The sequence below is a fragment of the Phascolarctos cinereus genome, unplaced genomic scaffold, assembly GCF_003287225.1.
Source record: "Phascolarctos cinereus isolate Bilbo 61053 unplaced genomic scaffold, phaCin_HiC Scaffold_5;HRSCAF=322, whole genome shotgun sequence".
NCBI classification, from domain to species: Eukaryota; Metazoa; Chordata; class Mammalia; order Diprotodontia; family Phascolarctidae; genus Phascolarctos; species Phascolarctos cinereus.
Genome location: NW_027555958.1, coordinates 416,683,470 through 416,700,714, shown reverse-complemented (window position 1 = coordinate 416,700,714; position 17,245 = coordinate 416,683,470). Strand labels below are relative to the sequence as shown.

General features: G+C 39.2%; 1 protein-coding gene across 3 annotated transcripts in view; it reads right to left on the bottom strand.

The window, feature by feature from the left end:
- Nucleotides 1–10,015, bottom strand: part of VAMP4 (vesicle associated membrane protein 4) — a 35,336-nt gene extending 25,321 nt beyond the window's left edge. The window contains exons 1-2 of one of the 3 annotated variants that reach the window (XM_078156498.1): nucleotides 9,825–10,015; nucleotides 495–620 (exon numbers count right to left, since the gene is read on the bottom strand). In XM_078156498.1, the coding sequence (XP_078012624.1) occupies nucleotides 495–560 (66 nt within the window). In that variant the 5' untranslated portion in view covers nucleotides 561–620; nucleotides 9,825–10,015. The remainder of the gene's footprint in view (nucleotides 1–494; nucleotides 621–9,824) is intronic. The other 2 variants (XM_020970481.2, XM_020970479.2) reach the window with 2 other exon arrangements.
- Nucleotides 10,016–17,245: the final 7,230 nt, after the last annotated feature.

Here is a 17,245-nt window from a genome sequence, read left to right as displayed (position 1 = left end):
GGACTTCAATCAGCCAGCTGGATCAATAAAAAGAGATAAATGAATGCCTTCATTTCCTCAACAGGAATTTAAGTGCCTGATAAAAAAGTAATCTACTTAACAATCCATTTCAAAACGTCTACTTTTAAAATGCTTCATGATTTCCAGATATAAGTGCAATTTTCATGTACTATTCTCAAAATAGACTAGCAATTTAGGTATTATATAAGCTGCTTTTAAAAATTAGGTGATTATATACCTTTTAAAAAAACTAAAAAAATCTGTCAGTACGAAATTATGAAACATTATGATGGTTGCATCTCAGTTAAGGAATTAATTGCTCTTGGTAAAAATCTCTCTACATACATACCTTGTTATGTACACCAATAATAGATAAGAAATTAATTAGTATAGTCAAATACTTTTCATTTCGCTCCCTAGAGCAAATGACTTAGAAATGATAATAACTATTATTTTGATTTACTATTTTTAAAAGCTTCTTGCAAAGAACTTACCCTTTCACTTTTCACAGAACCAGTGACATCATCATCATTTAGGTGGCGCTTGAATTTAGGAGGCATCTTTATTACTCAAAAAAGTTGTTTTCCTTCTCTCAACTTTAAGAAGCAGATATATACCACCTTAAAGAGAAAAATCAATGTGTATTGATGAGTGCAACTGATATGAAACTTTTTAACTGCATCACAAATTTGATAGAGCAAAATGTGAAAGGTTTAACCTTCACAAGACATTTTAACATTCACTCAATTCTTCCCTTTTCTATACTTGAACACAATCTTATGAATAATTTTTTTTAATTATTCACCTTTCAAAAATTATCTGGTTTTCTCAGATTACACTTAATCCCAAATCCATATTCACCACCTCTCTGTCCCTCCATCTTATTCTATTGCTTCTCATATCACTAAAACAAAGGTTATCAAATTTTAGAGTTGAATGGGACCTTAGAGATCAGAAAACAAGGCAAAGTGAGCCTCTTTTCTGACATGGAACACGCGCGCGCGTGCGTGTGCGTGTGCGTGTGCGTGTGTGTGTGTGTGTGTGTGTGTGTGTGTGTATAAATCCAGCGCAAGAGAAAAGACCAGGCAGCACAGGAGGAGAAACGGCCAGAAGCTACAAGCACAATCAACCACATGGGGGTAGGGGATCAGGGACGGGCTGGTCAGGTTCACAGAAAGGAAGAGAACCAACTCCAGGTCTGGAATTATGCAAAATCCAGGAATTCCTGAAAAACATGTGAGATTAAGTCTTGGACACCACATTGAGAATGGGGCCTTCCCATATTGTTCAAGGATACAAGAGGAATCAGTATGACATAAGCACAAAATCCCAATCTAAAAACTAAGGCTGAAGATATGATTAATCAGAAGAAAATGCTGAGCAAAATGAAGTCCTATGGACTGAAGGAGAAGAGAGCAACTCCACGAGTCCTAGGGAAGCCTCAGAGAAAAGACTTTCCCAGCCAAAGGGATGATAAGAGTACCTCAAAAATATGAAAAAAAGATACAAAATAAAATGTTCAAGAAAACAACAGTTAGGTAAAATAGAATTAATACCTTAGAAGAGATGATGAAGAACTGAATTCAGTATATGTTAGAAGGGGCCAAGCAGAAAACCTGGCCCCAAGACAAAATGAAATAATGCAATAAAATCAAAAGACCAAAATAAGAGAATAAAATGTAGTAATGGTGGTGATGGTGATGGTGGTAGTAGTAGTAGTAGTAGTAGTAGTAGTAGTAGAAGAAGAAGAAGAAGAAACTAGCTAACATATATAGTATTTTAAGTTTTGCAAAGCACTTCATAAATATTATCTCATTTGATTCTCACAAAAACCCTGGGAGGTAGGTTATTTTCCTGAAAATTAAGGCAGAAAGAAATTAAGTGACTTGTCCTAGGTTACAAACCAGTAAGCACTTAAGGCAGGATTCAAACTCGGGCCTTCCTGTGTGGATGGAGTCCACGGCTCTATCCACTATACTACCATTTCTGTCTCACCTTCAGAGTTAGGGCCCTCCCCCCTCCCCATCCCCGACCCCAGCTGCTTCACCTTTAGGGGATGACTCCACCCAGAGGTCAACTCAGTGACTTCTCAGCTCCTGCCTAGCATTCACTTCTTTCTTCCTGGCTCACTCTTCAACCTTCTTAACCTCTATACTGGCTTCCTAGACCCCTGGGGATGACTCCACCCTAAGGCCAACTCAATAATTAGTGAATCCCTTCCTGGATCCTCCAGAGCCAGAGAAAGCCCAGATATGCAGCTCTTATTCTCTTCAACTCACTCTCCATTTTGCTCTACTTCCCTGCACTGGTACCTTCTGCCTCCTCGATTCCCCATCACTTTCCAATTCCCTATTAAGGCTGTGTTTCACAATTAGAATGTAAGTTCTTTGAGAGCAGGAAATGTCTTATTTTCATATTCCTAGCACTTAGCACACTGCCAGACACACAGTAAGTCTAAGTGCTTAAGAAATGTTTTTTAAATGACCTAGGAGAAAGGATCAAAGAGAAATAATCAAATCATCATCAGGCTCCCTGAAAATTATGCCCTTGAAACCCTAAAATGAAAACTCCCAGAACAATGTAGTGAAAATCCAAGGCTTCCAGGTCAAAAAATAGAAATGACAAGTAGTATAAAAGAAAAAATTCAAGTCCCCAAGAGTCAGAATTAAGATCACAGCAAATAGAGCAGCTGTCACTATAAAGGAGAAGGCAACTTGGAATTCAACACTGCAAAACACAAAAGATATAGGCTTACAAGAAAGAATAACCAATTTGGCAAAACTGAGCATAAATCCTACAAGGGAGAAAAAGATTTCCAGTCATTCCTGATGAAAAGGCTAGAACTAAGTGGAAACTGAAATGCAAACACTGGATCAAGGGAAACATCAAAAGGAAAATTCATTTGATCACTTCCAAGGTACATGATTATAAATTGTTTACATTTTAATAGAGAAAAAAGAAATGTGTCCTTTCACAATTCTAATGTCTTTGACTGTCATAATGAAAGGTAAATAGGCAGAACCTGGAGGTAGTTCTGTTCTGATGACCTTAGAAGAGGAAATAGGAGGGACAGGGATAGGGAAATATAGTGAGGAGAAAAGGAGGAAAAGGAACTTACTATCTCACATAACAGGGGTACGTGAAATGAGCACTATAAAAACATGGAGAAAAGGATGGGAGAAACAGGTGTCACATGAACTTCACTTTCTTCTTAACCACACAAAGGCTGAACACATCATACATAAAAAGAACATTAAGTTCAGTAGCAAAACAAGAAAGAAGATAGTCAGCATGATGTGGGGGTGGGGGGAAAAGATCACAAGCAAAACAAATTTCAACAGTGGAAGGCGGAGGGAGAAGAGGAGATTTAAAGTAAAGAAAGAGTAAAAACCTGTGATCAGGGACATGGCAAGGAGAAGGGAAGAAGTGCAATGGAGTGAAAACAAATGAAATTACAGATCACCAATGTTAAATATGTTCTTCTTTCACCACCGTCTTCTTTGAAAAGAGGGAAGTAAGATAAAGATAGGAAAAAGAACAAGGGGACAGGATACAGGGAAATACACAATCAACAATCAGAACTATGAAGATGAATGGGATGACCTCACCCATTAAATAGAAGATAGCAATATGGATTAGAAAGCAGAATCCAATGATACATCATTTACAAGAAACACTTGAAACACAAATTTCATGAAGACTTCAAAATTAAATGCTAGGAAAATAAAAAAAATCAGGGTAAGCAAACCATTAATTTCAAACAAGTAAAAATGGTATAAAAAGTAACATGCAGGAAACTACATTATGCATAAAGGAACCATAGATAAAGAATCAATACTAATACTTAATACATATGCACCAAATGGCATAGTTTCTAAATCCTTAAAGGAAAAGTTAATCAAATTTCAGGGAAAAATTGGTAGTGAAATAGTGGGGCACCTCAATGTACTCTTTTCAAGATCTAGACAATTCTAATATAAGATAAAAAAGAAAACAAGGACCTGAATAAAACTTCAGAAGTTTGAGATGACAAATCTCTTTAGTACTAGTTTAAAAAAAAAGAGCACAGTTAATCAGTGGAACAGATTAGATGCACAGCATACCAAAGCAAATCAACATATTTAGCATTGTGTTTAATAAAATCAACAACAGGCAAGGATTCACTATCTGACTTAAAACTATTGGGAAAACTGGAAAGGAGTTTCACAGAAACCAGGGATGGACCAACACCTCACACAATGTATCAGCATAAGCTCCAAACAGATGTATAATTTAGAGATAAAGGGCCCTTATATAGCAAAGCACAGGTATAAGGAAGATACTTCTTTTCAGATCTATGGATGAGGAAGAGTTTGTGATCAAATAAGGGATAGAGTGGATCACAGAAGATAAAGTGATTTTGATTATGTAAAATTTAAAATTTGTTGAACAAACTCAAATGCACTTGAAATTAAAGGGAAGAAATTAGCCAAGAAAATTTTCTTTGCAGCAACTTTCTCTGATAAAGGTCTCATAACTAATAATAGGTCCTAATTCAACTTGGTAAGAACAAAGCATTCCCTAACAGATAAACAGCTAAAGACTATGAACAAGCTGTCAAAGGAAGAACTTCAATCTATCAATGACCATGTGAAAAATGCTCCAAATCACTAATTAAATAATGACAATAATAATAATAATAGATAATATTTATAGAAAACTTAACTACGCTCTAGGCATGGCAAAGTGCTTCATGAGTATTATCTCATTTGATCCTCACAACAACCCTGGGAAGTAGGTGCTATTATTATCCCCATTTTACAAATAAAGAAACTGAGTCAAACAGAGATTAAGTAACTTACCCAGGGTCACACAGCTAGTAAGCGTCCGAGGTCAAATCTGAACTTAGGTCTTCCTGACTCTAGGCCCAGAGTTCTATCTACTGTCCCCCCAGCTGCCCAATACAATTCAAATTAAAGTAACTGAGATGTCACCTTACATCCATCAGATTACCAAAATTGACAAAATTTAAAATGGCAGTTGATAGAAGGACACTGGGAATATAGGAACAACAATGCACTGCTGGTGAAGCTACGAACTGCTGAAGCTATTCTGGGAAATGACTTGGATTTATGACCAAAAAGTTACCAAATTGTGCATACTCTTTGACCCAGAGATATAACTAATCTTAGGCTACAAAGAGATCAAACAAATAGGAAAAGGACCCATGTGTATATATGTATATATGTGTATCAGGGTTTTTTTGTTGTAGCAAAAAAAAAAAGTGTGCTCAACAGCTGGGGAATAATTGAACAAATTACGGCACATTAATATAATGGAATACTATTGTGCTATAAGAAACAACATAAGTGATGTTTTCAGAGGAACCTGGGAAGATCATACGAACTGATGACCTGTCAAACAATTTATATAATAACAAAAACATTACAAAGACAAACTTTGAAAGACCTGAGAATTCTAATCAAAACAATAACTAGCTCCAGAGGGCTGATGATGAACATGCTACCCACATCCTGACAGGAAATAGACTCCTAAGGTAAATCTTTCAGACACAGAATACTTAGAACAAGACATGCATTATCTATTACAGCCAAAGTGGGAATTTGTTTTGCTTGACTACACCTGTAAAGATAGGTTTTGGTTTTGGTTTTCAATTGTGAGTTTTCAACAGTGGACCTAGGGAGAAGGTACTGGAAAAGAAAGAAGATCACTGAAGCATTTTTTTAAATATACAGAAAAGAACAGATTGAAGGACAGTAAGACTCACAGACATGTAGGATGGCTTTGAAAGTTACATTTTCAATTTAACTTATATTTAAAAGAAAAAGAAGTTATACATAAGAGATTACTGTTTCTTGCACAATTCTCATTGTCGGTTCTGTTATATATACGGAAATATCCATTTCATTTGGTGTTTAAGTTCAGAATTTTTTAAAAAATTAAATACTTAAAAAAATCAAACTTGTGGTTAAGTAATTAATTTTGAATGATCTAGAGAATCTTTTCCTCGAAAGGGAGGCAGGAGTGTGATATATTAGAAAAAGCACTAGATTTAAATTGAGAAGCCCTGGGTACGAATGTTGTCACTGACACTTATTAGCTGTATACAACTCCCTTAACCTCAATTCAACAATCATTACTTAAATGCTTACTGTGTGTCAGGCAGTGTGCTAAGAGCTGGGGACAGCATGTGTATATAAGTGCAAGCATTTTGTAAACTGCAAAACTTTGTAAGGTATCACATGTAACAGAGGTGTGAATTATTGTAGGTTGAGGCCAACATGGCCTTGATTATAAATTATAAAGAAAAACAACAGACTATCAGCAAATCATGAAGTTTAGTCTATTCTATGTACATACATTTTAAAATAAAGATTCCCATTCTTGTTTAGTGTCCTGTATATAATTCTTTCACATGCAGGACTTCACTCCCACAAAAGGATCTTCTGTATGAATAAGCAATCCATAGAAGTCAGAAGAGGATGGGAATCAGGTTATATTCAAAGCCCTCAAATGCAAATCTGACTTAAATATGGAACAGATTAAAACATTTTAATCAAAGGCTGGGGGTTGGTTCAGGTTAAAAAAAGATTCAAAAACGTAAATTTCCAGAACTGTTTATCGGTCAATCTCCCTGCGATTCCATCTAATCCCCAAGTCACTCTTTAAATGAATATAATTAGTATCTGACTGACAAAGAAGAGTGAAGAGTTCTACTGAATGACCTAATGTCCTGCATCATCAATCAGATCACCACCACGAAACTCTTTGACTCACAGAGGGATTTGTGTGTTTCGTGGGAAGTTTTTTGTTGTCTAAATTAGACTTTTCTATTTCATGGAAGCTAGTATCTCAGTGTTCACGTGATTCCCAAGATTATGTGCCAGTGTAACTAGGAAACACTGAATATACCAACACCTTCATACTTCCCATTTTTTCATAGCCACAATACCTCCCCAAAGCACCATAAAATCCAACTATTATTACCATAAATTACATCAAAGCTCTTGGGGCAAAGATGAGAGCAGGATTAGACAAGGTAGGTTTATGCGGGGATGAGTAACTGGATACTACTCAAACTGGCCTTCTCTCCATTCCTAAGAGACAATGCTTCATTTCCCATCTCTGTGCCTTTGCAGTAGCCATCCACCAGGCCTGGAATGCATTCCTTCTCTTCCCCCCACCTCACAGAATCCCTGGCCTTTTAAAGATTCATTCAGTTCCACCTTCTACATGAAGCCTATTCTTGATCCTCCCAAATGCAATACCCTCCTTCCTTAACTACCTTGTGTTTATTCTGTACATACATACATACACACACACACACACACACACACACACACACACACGCATGCACGCGCATGTGTGTGTGTGTGTGTGTGTGTGTGTGTGTGTGTGTGTGTACTTACTGTGTCCTTGGTTAGATCATAAGCTACTTTAGCATTGGGATTATTTCATTCTTTGTATTTAATCTCTGGCACCTAGCACAGTTTCTGGTACACAGTGGGTACTTAATAAATGCTTGACTGACTAGTGGGCTGCTTAACCCAGTACAAACAGAAGTGGTTAAAAGGAATCAGTTCCATTAGTTTAAATGTTTAATACTAAGGGGATCTAATGAGGGAAATGATCTTTTATAAAACATTTGACCTGGGAACACAATGTTTAATGGGGGAAATCCTGCAGCATTCTCATTTCTCTTTCCTTACTTGAGACATAAATAGAAGGTAAATAGAAATATATACAAGTAAACAGAAAATAAATACAAAGTGATACACTAACAGCCGGGATAAGGGGAGGGGTAGGTAAAGGCCAAAGGCTAGAGATAGCCCTTGAGCTGAAAGCTGAAGAAATCCAGAGATTTTGAGAGGTAGAGAAAGCGCAGCAGGGAAAGGAAAGAGCAGACAGGATGTAATGTATTCCAGGGAGGATGGGCAGAGAACCTGTACAAAGGTAGAGCCTGATGGAATTTGGGAGGTGAGAAACAGAAAGTAGGCCAGTATGGTTGAAAGGTAAGGCAGTCAGTTCTGCTACTTAACCACATTTTGGCAAGTCAATCCCCTGGCCTGTTTCCTCATCCCTAACATGAAAGTACTGGTTTAGAAAGCCACTGAGCTTCCTCCTAGCACAGGATTTAAAATCCTATGCCATCTTCCCTGGGCTAAATACATTTTCATCCAACTTGTAATTTGTGTCAGTAGCATATCACTACTTTTTGGATAAAGCAATATAGATTAAAAAATCCAATATCTGAAGACTTCTTCAAAGGGCAGGACGGGAGAGGGGGGACTATTAGGCAAGGCTTACCAATTTATAAACATCCAACTTATCACTGTATCTTAAATAGGACAAAGAACCAGGTTACTATTCATTATGACCTCCAAAATTCCCTAGAACATAACCCCCTAACCCTATAACATTTTTATAAAATGTCACTCTTAATGAGCTAGACTAGGGGGCCGATCAGGGTATTGTACAAAGAACATTAGATAGGGAGTCAGATAGCCTGGGTTCAGACCCTGCCGCTGCCCTTCATCTCTTTGAGCCTTAACTTCCTCATCTGTAAAATAAGGAGCTGGGAATTGACCAGCTCCAATGTCCCTAAAATCTCTAAATTCTCCTCTAGGATAAGAGCTTGTATAAAATTACAGTCTTTCTTCTTTCTCTTCCTTTAAGATCTTTAGTTTCTGGTTCACAGAAATGCAATCAAGGAAAAAAGAGACAGGTGAGTTATTTACAAAGCCAGTCAGCTGGTGACATTCATACCACAGAGTAAGGTTGAATAAGGGCTGGCCCACAATGCCTAAGCCGTTTACTTTGCCTGGAGACCCTGGGCAAATCACTTAACTTCTTTCAGACAAGTAACCTTATCTGTAAAATAAGGATAATAATAGCACCCATCTCTGTGACTCTTGAATGAGATATCAGCAGTAAAGCACTTTGCAAAACTTAAAATGGCTATAAATGCTCGATATTAACCTTCCACAGCAGTCAATAAGACCTGGTGGCTTCAGAACCACCATGTGAGGGAACTTTCTCTATTCCCGGCAATTTAGAGAGCTGCCTGGAGCACCCACAGCCAGTAGAAAATCAGTTGGCCAGTCAACAAACATTTAAATGCCTACTGTGTGTAAGTGCTGGGGCAAAAGGAGCTCACTGTCTAATGGGGGAGACAACATGCAAACAACTATGTACAAAGAAGCTAGGGACAGGAAATAATCAGAGTGCCAGAATTCTTTAGTTCTTAGCAATAATTATAGCTTAAAGTTACGTAGTGTTTTGCTGTTAGCTAAGAGCTTTAGAGGCACCGTGTGTCCCAAAAGTCTTAATGCAGTTTAAAACTGCTAAAGCTTAAATCCTTTCTCATTTGTTTTACTTAAATGGAACTAAGAGGGACTGGGAAAAGCTTCCTGTAGAAGTTGGGATTTTAGATGGGACTTGAACCCAATTCTACCCTGGCTCCAGCGCTCTCCCCGCGTCGCCAGGCTGCCTCAGTCATTACCAGCCCATTTCATCCCCCAAAAGATGCTTTCATGTCAGGTAAGGCTGCAACCGCGCTTCCTACCCCCTCTTCCCTACCTAGCCAAGCCCCCCCCCCCCCCGGTCGTCCCTCCCAGATCCCCCCCACCCCAAGCCCTCCCGGCCGCCCGATCGCAGCCCCCGCGCCCGCCCCCCCCAGCCTGCTCCGTCTCCATCCCACCCCCGTGCCAGAAGACGGCCGGCGAGGGCTGGCCGGACTGGCCGTTGGGGCCGGCGGCTATTCCGTGCGCGGTGACCCCCCCGACCCCACCACCCGCGGATCGAGACTGGTGCTCCCCAGGTACCTGGGACTCCGCCGGAAGGCTTGGCTCGCCCCTCGGAACCAGGCCAGGCCGGGCCGGGCCCGACCGGGCTGAGCTGGGCCGGGGGAGGGAAGGGGAGGAGGGGGAGGGGGAAATGGCCGCGGGCGCGGACCCAGCGTCAGCCGCTCCGCTCCCCCGCCGCCCGCTCGGACCAGCGAGCATCCAGGCGCTCGGCGCTCCCCGCTCCTCTGCAGGGCGGGCTGGAGGAGGGGGCGGGGGGCGGGGGGCGGGGCTGCTGCGGCGCAGGCGGCCGCGATCGCCGAGTGGATCGATGACCCCAGGGTCCGGCGGAGGGAGGCAGCTGGAGCCGGGCCTCTGCGTCTCAGCCTGCACCGGCTTAAATGCCCAGGCTGGGGAGCTGAGCCCTGGCGGGGCACGCGGCCTAACTAGAGCCTGGCTGAGACGTGCTGGTGGTCCCTGCGACTCCACCCTCTCCGTGCACACATTATCTTCACTTAACTGCATCTGGGGGGACTGCAGTTTGTGGGAGATAAGCCATCTGGAAACACCTATCCGCAGGAGGATGTCCATCAGGGTCAGACAGAGGACGGTGCCCTCCTTCCCGCATCCCCATCGGATGCTTGTGAGCGATTGGGGATGATGATGATGTTGATACAGGTAGGAAATGGACAGAAAGAGAGGCATTTAAAGATCGGGAATTAGCGAGCAAAGGAGATTCCTTCCTCCTTCCACATCAGGTAGAAAAAAGAATGTTTGCATTAGGAGTTTCGGAGATTGTTTATAGAAAAAGAAAGCCCATCGGACGACTTTTGCCATGGTTCCTTTTTCCACCTCTTTGAAGACTCATCCCTGTTTTTATGTGGAGGTTAAGCCCTTCAGACCTATGCATCTGTAGTGTCTGGGTAGGGTATTCCCAACTACCTTTATCTTATGCCAGAATGCGTTAATTCTCAGTAATAATCAAAGCTTAAAATTATGTAGTGCTTTAATGTTAGCAAAGAGCTTTTATGTGTACCGTGTGCCTCAAAAGTCCTAATGCAGTTTTAAGCTATTAAAACTTAAATATTTCATTTGTGGTATTTCATTATCTCATTTATTTTACTTATCTATTTTTTTATTCTCTACCCTACCTACATTGGTATTATTCATTAATTTGTTTTGACTATATTCGTTGTTTTGTCTATTATTTTGCGTTCTTTCATTTTCACTTTTAGACGTTTGTTTTTATTTTATTACATTGAATCATCCTGTTCCCTGCCTCTGTCTGTGCAAGGTGTTTTATAAACATGTTACCAATGACTTTGACCAGGGTTCTTAACCTGGAGTCCATAAAAAAGTTCATAACTGTATTTCAGTATAACTGGTTTCCTTTTAAAAACAAAAAGTGGCACAGTAGGTACCACCTACTGTAAAAGCAGTTACACTATATCAGGTATAGGGTGAAGGAGGGATAGAATTTGGAACTCAAAACTTTCAATAAGAAGAATATTTAAAATTGTTTTTACATGGGAAAAATTTAAAAAAAAAAGAGCAGGTATAGTAAGTGCTGGGCCTAAAATCAGGAAGACCTGAATTCAAATCTAGCTTCAGTAACTTACTGTGTAACCCTGGGGGCAAGTCATCAAAACCCTGTCTGCTTCAGTTTCCTCAACTGTAAAATGGGAATAATAATAACACCTGTGTCCCAATGTTATCGTGATAATCAAATGAGATAATATTTGTAGAGTGTTTAGCACAGTGCCTGGCACAAAGTAGGCAATTGATAAATGCTTATTTTCTTATAATTCTGTATATTTTATTTTATGCATTTAAAAACATCATTCTGAGAAGGGTTCCACTGTATAGGCCTTACTAGACTGCCAAAGGGGATCTATGACAGGTGCAAAAAGGTTAAGATCTCCTGCTTTAAGAATACCTTACACAGGGGCAGCTAGTTGCTACAGTGGATAGAGCACTGGCCCAGGAGTCAGCATGACCCGAGTTCACTGAGACACTAGTTGTGTGACCCTGTCACTTAATCTTGATTACCTCCATTAAAAAAAAAATTATAATAATTAATTAAGGAATACCTTACACAACAATTTGGAATTTTCAAAGGACTTCCACATGAATCGTTTTATTTGATTGTGAAGTAAGTAGGACAGATGACAGGAATTATTAGCCCCACTTTATGGAGGGGTAACTGCATGTCTGTAAGGTTAAGTGACTTGATTGAGAGCTAATAAGAGATGAGACTTGGATTCCATCCACACTATGCACTATATCCATTATGCCATTTTTTTTTTCCTTTTGGTTAGGACCTGTGATTTCATTGATGCTGGGATCTTCTGGTCAGAAGCATCCCTCTACCACAGAGAGTTGCCCAGGGTCAACTAGAGGTTGAATGATTGGCCCATATTGCCAGTAGGAATCAGAGATTGTGCTGAACCCATGTCTTCCAACTCTAAGACCTACTCACTTTTCTGCAATGTCACGCTGCCTCTCATACCACAAAGTAAAGAAAAAAATAGAAATGAAAACATTAAATGTAGTTCAGACAGTAGGAAAGAGGAAAAACAGAAGAACAGCAGCCCCAAGAACAGCAAAGCATAAATAACAGTGGCAGCCTGTAAAAGTCCTAGTTTTACAGAGCCCCATACTTTGCCAATCACCTTTCTATATTTCAACACCATCACCAAACACCTAAATTGTTGTGCAATATGATTTATGTGATGTGTATGTGATGTAATATATAATAAGAAATTTTGTTCACCTGGAATATGCCCAGTTGTCTATTCTCCATATTTACATATAAATACACAACTATTCCTACTAACAGAAAAATATTGCTTATTTGTGAAACAGTAGAAAGATCTCTGACTTCTCACCTCCATTTGTTAGCGTTACCTTCTACATAAAGCCTTCTCTCATTGATCTAGCTCCCGACTCCCAAAATTAACATGGATTTGTTTTTTGTTTTGTATATGCTTACATATATTGTCTCTTGAGAAAATATAAGCTATTTTGTATCTACTAATACATGTCATCTCCCTCCATAGAAAATGAACTTAATAACATCAGTGACTGTTTCCCTTTTGTCTTTGTGTTTCTAGTGCCTAACACTGGGCCTGGCATGTAGAGGGTGCTTAATAAATTTGTTTTGATTGATTTTCTCCATAACCTCAAGTAAGTCTTTCAACCCCTTTGCAAACCTGTTTTATCATCGATAAAGTTGGGATACCTTGTCTAGTTTACAGGGCCGTTGAGTATGAAATAAGATAATGTATTTCTCTTTATGAAGACAAAGATATATATATATATCATATATAATTGGCAATTATTAAATGCTTGTTGATTAATTAGGTGAATATGTATTGTCATTACTAAAAAATGCATATAATAGGGCCTGGATTTTTCTCCTTGGAATCTTTCTCCAGAACTATATTTTTTGTTTTTATATGAATAACATTTTGTTTTTTCCCAATTACATGTAAAAATAGTTTTAACCCTCCCTTTTCTTTCCCCCTGCCTGAGACAGTAAGCAATTTGGTATAGGTTATACATGTGCAATCATGCAAAACATTTCCGTGTGAGTTATGTTCTGAAAGAAAACACAGACCAAAAAAAACCCAAACCAAAAACCCTCCACAGAAAAATAGTATGCTTTGATTTGCATTTGGACTCTATCAGTTCTATTGTCTTGGATCATTGTGTTGCTGAGAATAGCTAAGGCATTCACGGTTGATCATCATATAATATTGCTGTTACTGTGTACAACGTTTTCCTGGTTCTGCTCACTTCACTCAGCATCAGTCCATACAAGTCTTTCCAGTTTTTTTCTGAAATCTGCCTGCTCATCATTTCTTGTAGCACAATAGTATTCCATTGTAATCATATACCACAACTTGTTCAGCCATTCCCCAATTGATGGGTCTTCCCTTAATTTCCAGTTCTTTGCCACTTCTACAAGAGCTGCTATAAATATTTTTGTACAAATAGGTCCTTTTCCCTTTATAAATCTCTTTGGGATACAGATCTAGTATTGATATTGCTGGATCAAAGGCTATACACAGTTTTATAGCCCTCTGAGCATAGCAGATAGCTCTTTGGGCATAGCAGAACTGTATTTTAAAAGATACTTTGCTACTCTCTTATTTTTTGATGTATTGTTTACAAGAATTTTATCTTAGACCCATCAGAGAGCCCAAACTCATATTGCAACACCATCACCAAATGCCCAAATTGTTCAGCAATCTAATTTGTTAGTACCTCCTACTGAGATGTAGGAAAAACTCATAGTGGAGTCAAAGAACATACTTTCCACTACATTCATGTGTAATTATTCTCACATTAATTTGGACTTTCAGTATCTTTCCACACTAAACCTGTCCAGATGGGACTAATGATTTATTCTTCCAGAATAATGTCATTAGGTAAATCTTTAAGCCCTGTCAAACTCTACATATTGTTATCGATTAATAGTATGATTAATGAGATTTTAGGCAGAACAGGTACAAATTCTGTCTCTTTCCTGGCTGACCACAATATAGTATAGAGGCAGGGAATAGTATTAACCTCCAAGGGGACCTTGATCTCCTCCACTTTGGAGCCACTGCCAAGTGGCACATGGGTGCCTGGCTCTACTGTTGCTTCTCTCTGTTGTATCTGTCCATTCTCCTTGCTTTCAGTGAAGGAATATTGGAGCTAGCTATGACTTTGTGAACTCAGAAAGCTTAGAATGGTGAACCACCAGAGGTTAGGGAAGTAGGTTTCATGTTGGGCTTTGTAGCCATCCAGTCCACCAGCAAGTCCTTGAAGAATAACCTGACAGACACAGCCCAGAGATAGTTGAGATGAGAACTCATTCAGCAGCTGTGCTACATTTGGAAGTGAACTTGGCGTCACCAATCCTACGTAGACATTGCTTTAAATCTGAGCCCACTCTCCCCCAGGGACCATGATGACATAGAGGAGAGTATCTGTCATTCCCCCCTTTCAGGTCCTAGGGAATGGAATATTTGTAACTTCTGTTCTTGCTATGTCTTCTCAGTAAATATACTCTTGTAAAAGCTTCAGAAAGTCTTTGATTGTAATAATATTAACATAGGTTTGCCTTTGGTAATAATGTCAAAGACCAGAGATATTAGTGCTGGAAAGTTTGCATAATCAAGGCATGAATTTAGGGTAAAGATTATGTCTTATGTTGAGTGGAATGACAACAGGGAGCGTGGTTGATGATCAGCATCTACAAACTACCTTGGCCCAGCCCCACACATGATTTTTTTTGCGTAGAATCCCCATAATGGTTTGAGGGCATGTGGGCAGAGAATCAGAGTTTTGACTAGAATTAAAAAGAATTTTCTAACCCCAAATCAGAGAGTTGACTGGTGCAGACACCTTGGGGCTGGGGGTAGCAGGAGGAGGTCTGGAACAATCAGTCCTAGCCTGAGGACCTCTTCTGGCTTCTGCTGATTGCATGACTTGGTTTAGCCATCTTACCTACACAGACTAAAAGAAATTAACTCTACCTTGCAAGAGTAAGGCTTCCTAGCTGCTAGATTCCAAGTAGATTAGCTGAGAAAATACAGAAGCTAGTGACCAACAGAGACACAAAGCAGAGACAATATAATGCCCAGTGGTTAGTGTAGATGTAATGACCAACAGAAATATTATTCAGAGGAGAGCAGAGATACAATGCCTAGTCAGGAGGAGTAGGAAGCACTGTGATGAAAATGTGCCAGATGTGCCTGAGAATATGGGCAGCTATTCAGCATCAAAGATGTGAATTTCCCTAACCATGTATATTTCCTGGTACCACAGATTACTTATACATATATATATGCACACATATATATATCTGCTGTGGACATGTTTCCTCAGAGGTTCCCAAACTTATTTGGCCTACTGTTCCCTTTAAAAAAAAATTACTTAGTGCCACCCCCCCACTCCCAGAAATCTATTTTCTTTAACCCTTTAATGTTTTTTTTAAAATTTGCATTATTTAAAAAATATAATTTTTAAATGATGCATCTTAAATTTAATAATTTATCATAAATTTGTAGGGTTTTTTCTGCATTGAAATTTTGATGACACAATATTGAATCATGTAACATATAGTAGCGTATTGTCATTAAACGCACATATTCCTGCCTGTGCATGCTGGACTTCCCAACAATGCACAACATCCTTGCCTGCCAGCACTTATGTGTTAAGACCTATCAGCAGACTTGACCACTGATCAACTGTAACTTGTATTTTGTGTGTTTATTTGGAAAATAATGTAATAAGTATGATTTTAACTCTATTACACAAAGATGAGGTTTTTCAAAATTTTCTTATCTGTTCGTCTTTCCTTGTGCTTCCATCACCCCCTTATTTTTATTCAGTGCCCCCCAATTGCACCTGAGGTTTCTACTGCTCCCCACCTCCCGGGGGCATTATTGCCCACTTTGGGAACCTATGTGTTTCATGTATGTGTATCCCTGCATATGTGATTCCTATTAATTTGTATTCTCTGCCTGTGTGCACTGGACCCAAGTCTGGAGTAAGGAAGACCTGACTTTGAATCCTGCCTCAGACTCTTAATGTCTAAATCACTTAACTTCAGTTTGCCTCGATTTCCTCAGCTATAAAATGGGCATAATAATAGTACCTGCCTCAGCATTTTTGTAAGGATCAAATGAGATAATTTTTGTAAAGTGCTTAGCACAATGCCTAGCACATAGTAGGTGTTTAATAAAAGCTTGTTTAATTCCTTCCACTCACCCAACTGGTAGTGTTATAATAATCCATGGGAGAAAGTAACACTCTTAAGTACAGGGGTAAGGAATTCTTCAAGATATAGTAAAAGGAACATTGGCTCTGGAGTCAGAGAGAACATTGGTTCATATCTTGTCTTGGATACTTATTACCTGTGTAAACCTTAGGCAAGTTAGATAAGCTTCCCAGGCCTCAGTTTCCTTACATGTAAAATGAAGGGCTTGGATGAGATAGCTTCTGCAGTTCTGTCTAGCTATAGATTAGAGATCCTAAAAATTTAATCTGCTTTGATTTTTTGATAAATTTATTTTGCTTTGAACTAACGTGTATTTTCTGGTTAACTTAGTAAAAGTAAATACGTTGATGGGTGCCTGTGAGCTATGGTTTTGAGTGATGCTGACCTACAGAATATCTTGAACCTGAAGTAGCTTTTTGGGGAGCCCTTATGAGAGTGAAGGCTTAGGTACTATGTTGACATTTATTAGGAATCCTGACAAATTTCTCTAACTTTTTGTGACTTGGAGTTTCCAAGCTCTGTGGATGATATCCATCTTTAGAATAACTTTATAAATACCCACATGCCCATATGCTCCAGAAGATGTGGACAGGGTACATATGTAATCTAGTTCACTCTGATATGTAATATCCTTTTACACCGATTGAATGTTAAATTATTCCAGAGCTGCACCCAAAGATTAGGTGCT